The following is a 7,576-nucleotide window of genomic DNA, read 5'->3' as shown; positions in this document are numbered from 1 at the left end:
TAAAGTTGCCATGACTCACAGCGTGATTTTCAAAATGTCACAAAATTCCTTTCAGATATATGTAAACAAAATTAATTTCAATAAAATGATAATTTGAAATTCATTTTTATCTGTGAGCCACCTAAACATGTAAAATTCTCCTTGACTAGCTAAACGTGCAGATAGGCTGCATATTTAAGCTGACGGGGCATTACTCTCAAATCCTGTTCAGAATAGTTTGATTGGCCAGCAATGTCTGTCTTGGCCTCAGAAACATCGTCGATGAGAACCAAACATTTGTCCCCCTGAACTAGCTATGTTTCCTTACATTTTTCAGTTAGCCAACTCTCTAACTTCAAAACTTCCTGTAACTGGCCTGACTTTTTTTCCAGCCAAAAAGAACTTTCTTAAAAATTCAAACTACATTTGAGAACTGCTAAGAATTACTTTACAATATTTCCTCTTACCCTGCTGCGTAAATGACTACATTTCAACGACTTCCTTCCTCTGAATTAGACAGGCTATTTGGCATAGGGGGAAACTAAGTAATTTTTACTCAATGCAACTGTTTTTCTCTTTTAAATCCTGATGATACTATCAAATACCACAATTTAGTGCAATATACAAAGAGGTCATACATTACTACTATAGACAGTTCTACCTTTTTTTTTTTTTCCTCTTTATTACCGTATGTTTTCCCCTTTCTGTAAAACCATTCTCATGAGACCTCATTTTACAAAGCATGGAGCAGAAAAGGCAACTAAGAGTGCTTCTGAGCCTTACATCTTAAAATGACAGAAAATAACTTAAGAGTGGATGATATAATTGACCTGAGTGCCTACTCGTTGTTTACCCTAAACTCCCAATGAAGCCAGGCAGCTCTGAGTACTGGGATCACATTCAATAATGGTAATTATGACAGAGCAATATATTTCACAGAAGTCTCATAGTAGTGTGCTTTCCAGCTATATTATACACCTATAGCTTAGGATTCTTTGGTCCAGGATTCTACACCATTCCGATACGGGTTTTCAGTAGTAACTGTGGTTGATTCTTCTAGATTACCTAGTAGTTGCTGACAAGAGGACAAAAGAAGATTTGAGATCTATAGTTAAAGTTTAAGCCTAATAGCTACAGTAATTGATTAGTTCTCCATGGATTTTCTTTGGTCATTGAGATATGTGCAGAGACTACAGGAGATTATTTTATTGTGTAATTTTCGCAGCGCAGCAGGATACCTTGACAATGGGTTGGATACCACCCTCCTGACAAAAACCACGGGGGAGGGATCAGAGTGAAGAAAACTCAGCCAGCAGAATCACTCCATAACAAGCAGGGGGTAGGATTTTTCCTTCCTGGGAAAGAAGTAAGATTTCTGGCCCCACAACTTGTAGACATCTAAGGTCTCCTGGGGGACAGAGTCATTTTTCTTGGGAGTTGCTGCCCACTTCAGCCCTAGAGGTATCAGAAGCCTTACCCAGTTCCCTGGCCTCTTAGCTCTATTTTAATAGCTAACATGTTGAAAAAGGCTCCATGAAACATGGTAATATCATGTTTACTGAGCCGGAGTAGGACCAGAGGTTAAGCAGCAGATGCAAAAGTGGTGCAAAGCTGGTTTTGTTTTGGGGGTGGATGCAAAGAGGTTGAAAGTAGATATGGAGATGATGAATGTTGATGGCTTAACATCCTGAAAAATAATGTCTCCTTTTTAGCTACAGATCGAGTCTAGCACAGTCCACAGCAACTGTCACAACCTCTGCTGAAACAGCACAAAAGTGAGTTGGAGGGACCTCTTCTACAGCTAGAACAGAAGTTGGTGAACCCCTGTTGAGGAAACCAACAGGAGCGTGGGATGCGGAGATGGCTCTTGCAATTGCATCCACCAGAAACTAAGCTGAGACCAGTAGTGCTTTTTATATCTGCCATCCAAAAGACTGCAACTTGTATTTTGGTATAAACCAGCAACAGTCAGGAGAGGCCTCATTCAAATGCCGGTTTTTACACTTGATCCAGGCCTCAGTTATTTTCAGTTCCAAGTATCTTTTATTGATATCTCAACTCACTCTCAGGAATCCAGATGTGAGCCTGACGCTTCCAAACCCTAGGCCAAGGTCCTCTCAAAGGTCGCTTCAGTTGTTGGGTGTTGCATTTCAGGCACTTTGCATGGACCTGACCTTCAGAAGGCAAATACTCAGCACTTTAAAAACTCAAACCTCAAAGCACCCTCCAACTGGATTAATAAAAATTAAGGCACTCAAAAATTGCTAGTTACTTTTGAAAATCTTGCCCATAACTAGAACAGACTGATTGACAAGAAAAACGGAAATCACAGGTAACCATAAAAAGATCCATGTGTTGCTGTGCTCAAGGTACTTACAGTGTAAACTTTATTTACATTCATAGTGACATAGTTAATGGCAAAAGGTTTTGCCCTTTATGTCCAGTAACCATATTTTACTCTATATCTCTAGAGAGCAGGAGTCTGTATAAGCAATGAGAGAGGGAAAAAAAGGTTGATGGATTACCAGTTTTTCTTTTGGTGGTGAATTCAGCTGTCTGGAATCGTGAATGTTAGTACAGGAGGAAACGAGATAGTTATCTTTTGTCAAAACTGTGATATAACAAATGTTAATATAAACTCAAAGGGAGGTATAGTTCAGAATATCTTTAAAAAAAAAAAGATAAAACATATCCTGAAACAAAGGTTGCTTTTAACTATGTGTAAACAGTCTTTGATCAATCAACTGAATCCTTGAAAGGGCTGATATATCGCAAAACATAACACAACACGCCTACCACAGTTGGGTAAGTGCTTAAACTTTGCTCACAGAAAGGATGCTAGTAGTTGGCAGGGAGACCCAACCAAAATTATTGTAATGGAACTTTTTTTGTATAAATTAGCACAGTCCTCTCCTTCTGGAAGCTGCAATCAGTACAGAGTAAAACGGATTGGTACTGCTGCATTATAAATGCATTTGACATCGGATGCAAATTCCTCCTGAGGATCGTCTTCAGATTTCATGGCTTTTCTGCTTCCGCTGCTGCATCCTCAGACAAACCTATAAAGAAGAAAGAAGATGCTTAAAAATTCAGTGTACTTGGCAACTACATGCACTATATTGTTGATTCCATCAGCTTGTAAAAGCCTTGGTTATAGCTGGAGGAAACAATTTATTACATGCAAACCAGTTAGGATAAAAATGCATAACTTGCAAATTCAAGCACTCACAAGTTTAGTGTGATATAAAAAAATTTACATATAAAAAATCAAGGCAATAAGGGCAATTTCACATCAGCTTTTTTATGCATATGATGGATGGATACAGTCTAAGTTGTAAAATCACAGACTACTTTTACATCAGAAAAAGATGGCAGAGAACAACTGGGCATACGACCTGAGATACAGTTACTCCAATCTGCTCGCATTTTGCCTGCCCCTTTTTCCAGGCAGAACTGGCAATACAGATTGCGAAACAATAGAAATTTAGGCTCCATAAACTCATTAACAAGGACATTTTTTTATATAAGACAAACACTTTGGGCAAGGGGAAAATAGCAAAACCCCTGTATTGAAAATAACTTCTGTCTTACACCGTGAAAGCATGCGTTTCCTATTTTCAAATATCAGTGCAAGAGATTAATATCTGATCCAAGATGGATTCATCTTTGCAATACTGAACCTGACAGAATTGGAAAAGTAGGTAGAAACTCATAAAAATCGCTTGGAATATCTAGGGAGAAAAAGAACAGCGGATAATCACACAAATTTCTAAGATGCACATACTTGCGTAACTTTAATTTAAAGTGATTATTTAACCCAGCAGTTTCTTACATGTTTAGGTTGAAAATGATTTAACTTTAATCCTTTCCTAATGAATGTAAAGCAATCCAAAATAAATTGGCACTCTCTCCAAATGATATATGAATAATAATAAAAATAACATACAGCTTTTATGCAATTTTTTTTTTCCTTATGAGCCATCTCGGAAGAAGGCTGAAATCCCCACACACCCAGTGAAGTGAAATGATCCAGCAGGTCAGCAGAATAAAATTTGAGCATCGAGGTCTTCTAAACCCAATCCACCAGTCGCCTGTCAGCCCAATCACCTTCACAATCATATTCACAGAGAATTTAGCACCAACAATCTACATAATTTTAAAAGAATACGCTTTCATTTAGATCCATGCAACTCCACATGAAAAAAAAAACATCTAGATTTCTTTTTCAGTTTTTATTTTACACTATCAATGTTTTTTGGTGCTTGGGGATTTCAGTATTTACAATGGTTTTCATGGCTGATGGCACTAAACCGAACAAATTTTATCTCAAACCTTGAGACTGAAGCAAAGCATCACTGAAGCTAACAGAGCAGAAGATCAAGGATAAAATCGCCAAGATACAAAAGACTAAAGCAGTAAAATTTCAGCAACAGTTGGAAGCCCAAGGCCCCCAAGGCAGGAGCTAAGTTCCCCTTACTGAAGTTTCTACTTTTTTCTTTTTTTTTTTTTTTTTTAAGGACAATTAAAAACACCATGTTAAGAGCTGACTTGGGTTTACAAAGGTCAGCCCTTGAATGGGAGTTCTTTTGTTCAAAACTCTTACCACATAGCACATGCTGGGATGCCAAAGGGACTAGCAGCAGGTCCCATTTTGTTTCATTAATGATATAGGGGAAGGAGGTAGGTAGTATGAAAATGAAATGTGTGGATTATAAGAAACCAAGATGAGCTACAAATACTGGAAAGGAGAAAGAAATATTGCTCTAGGACTAAGAGATTAACAGGGCTGAGAGAAGATAAAAAGGAGATACTGCTTGAAATACATCATGGAAATAACAATCCTAAACACAGATACTTGATGAGGAAAGCCCTGCAGAAGTAGCACAGTGGAAAAAGCTGTTAAATACATGCATTTGCAGTGAAATACTCCATGTAGCTCAATGCAGCGCAGGACCACAGAAGCCACTGCAGAGCTTACAGTTAATACTGTTCCTGACTATATAGCTTTGTTGAGATCACATCTGGAGCTGTTTACAGCTCTGTACTACATAAAAAGGTACTGCAGAATATCTTACTTTCCCACCATAATCAAGGAAAAAAGTTCACAAGAATCAGGAAACTGGTTTCTGCAGACTCTTACAAAGCTGGACACGCACATAGTTTGGATGGGGAACAGCAAAAAGGTGGTGTGATTATGGTCAGCTCTTTGTACCTGAAGAGAAGAGCCACAGATTTACCAGAGACCAAGAGGCACTCATCTGTACATTAGCATTGCCCACTAAGTTGCACGCTTAAGACACACGACACTGACACTGCACAGTGCCCTCAAGCTCAATACATTTGAGGACTGGCTAGAGGACATCTAAGAAGCATAACAGCACAGAAATTAAGGAAGGGAGGTTTACAAAAATATTGGGCGGGTAGGGGAGGGTATCTTCATGAAAAGGCTATAATATCCTACTGCATCTTTTTCTTTATTAGGCTGAAAACAGTTATGTTAAAAATTAAAATGTAATTATAAAATTCTAATGGAAAAAAAATTATTTGAGCCATAAAATAGCGCCCAAGATACGGCTTTCAAAACCTGTTATCTCCATGACATTGACTTCTTACAAATAACGCTTGTGTCTATTTCTACAAACTGCCATGCCAAAATGGGCAATATGAATGGTTATGTTCAAGCTCACGAAACACAGTGGATCCACTAAACCTAATGCGTTAACTGTAATTATGGGTTGGCAGAACTGAAGTAATATAGCAGGATTTACCTCAGTGTCACACAACTTTGCCCGACAGCACAATACATGGCTATAGGGAACCTGGACTACTTTTAAGTGGAACTACCACATGAGTAAACTGTGGGAGAGGCGAGCTGACAGGTGACGTACAGACTGCAGCTATTTTTATTGTGTAACTCCAAAATGGAAGGCAGTATGAAAACACGGCTTGCAATAATCAGCCTTCCCACCTCTACCCTGCATTTTTGCAACACACAATATTTATTAGTCATCTAGGAGAACAACACAAATTTCAAATTGATCGAACCGGCACATGCTATATCACAGTAGGTGAAATTATTAACATCAGAGAGGTTTATCACCATTATATTCTGACAAGCTTAGGCAGAGTCTAAGAAATACAGGATATAAAATTAAAAATTCTGTAGATTAAGGCTCCTTTATCTCATTTCATCGGGAAAAATAGCTTCCTTCCATCTTCATATCCCCCATTATGAAGTTCTCAATGTTTCGTTTTATAGATCATCCAAAAATCCCATCAGAATAATACTGGTCTGAGCACACACTTAGACAAATGTGTATTAAAAGATTTATATCTCTATTTATCAACACAGTTATGAACTGGGAAGCTGCTTTTGGAAATAATTGTGATAAATTTTAACTCCTCTGCAGTACGCAACCCCAGGAGTTTTTGCAGGTAATTTTTCAAAACAGAGTTAAAATATATGATTAAATTAATATCCCGATGAGGAACATGAGATTGCGTATATCTGAGGTCAAAAACAAATTCCACCTTCAGTCACTTAAATCCCTCAAATCGTTTTTTCTATTTGTCGATCAGAGCACATTAGCACTCCCATGAAAGCAGCTTCTATAAACAAAGACACAGAATACCTCAGTCGTGTTAATTTGTCTCTTGAAAACTATGACTTAATGCATACATATATTTGAGTCACAGAAAGTTCATTTGTAGATCAAAATGTATTTTTGAATTTCAAAAACTGAAAGTTCAAAGAAAATCAGTTACAGTGACAGAAGCACCAAAGACAGCTAAAAACCCCCAACTTTCCTGGAATTATTATTCATGCAGTTAGAGGGAAAAGAAAAAAAAAAACCACAACACATTTAAAGGGAGGGATCATATTTGAGCATGATGGCAGAAGGGAGGAGAAAGGATCATTTTCTGCAGTCATAAATTGTTCACACTAAGCATGATGGTGTAAAGTTTAAAGATGTTCAGGTTAAACAATTAGGCAATGGAAGAAACTACCCAGAGAGGTGGCTGAGTCAAGGATATGAGAGGTTTGCAAAGACAGGGTAGATGAAATCCTAGTGGGGATTAGTGAAGAGGAAGATACACAGGCTTTGAACTGGATGGCCTAAAGGATCTTCTCCAATCCTATCATTTATGTTGCTATGATTCATCCTAAGGAGAACATTTTGGACTCTTATGAATTACTGGCTGAGTTTCCTGGATACTATCGTACATTAGTCTACTCTGAAGCATGCATAAAACTAAGTCAAAGTTGGCTTTGAAGTGTTTGATCTACAATATTCAATGCTTCCCAGTCTCTTTTTCATATAGTGACTCAGAAAAAGGGCTGTTGTAACAAGACAACAAAAGTTATTTTGAGTTCAGATTAAGTTAGAGAAGGGAGGCACCCCTTTCTTCAGCTATTCCCACCTAAAGGAGGAAAAAAACACCCCATCTCATGGCCTAATGGTTAATATTGCTATTTCTAGATCTGACATAAAACAGCTTTAGAACAAACTACAGCTTTAAAGTAACTTTTTCATAAAATTTTGGATCCAAAACTAAATGTTCCAAATGACCAAAGTTAATAGCTCTTTTTGCTTTT

The 7,576-nt window shown here is 37.8% G+C and overlaps 1 protein-coding gene across 1 annotated transcript in view; it reads right to left on the bottom strand.

The window, feature by feature from the left end:
- Positions 1–2,343: 2,343 nt before the first annotated feature.
- Positions 2,344–7,576, bottom strand: part of BBS9 (Bardet-Biedl syndrome 9) — a 313,308-nt gene continuing 308,075 nt past the window's right edge. The window contains exon 23 of the mRNA XM_075143047.1: positions 2,344–3,038. Coding sequence (XP_074999148.1) covers positions 2,998–3,038 — 41 coding nt within the window. The 3' untranslated portion in view covers positions 2,344–2,997. The remainder of the gene's footprint in view (positions 3,039–7,576) is intronic.

The sequence above is a fragment of the Calonectris borealis genome, chromosome 2 (assembly GCF_964195595.1).
Source record: "Calonectris borealis chromosome 2, bCalBor7.hap1.2, whole genome shotgun sequence".
Taxonomy (NCBI): Eukaryota; Metazoa; Chordata; class Aves; order Procellariiformes; family Procellariidae; genus Calonectris; species Calonectris borealis.
Note: the sequence above shows the minus strand (reverse complement) of the source record. Positions and strands in the feature narration are given on the sequence as shown.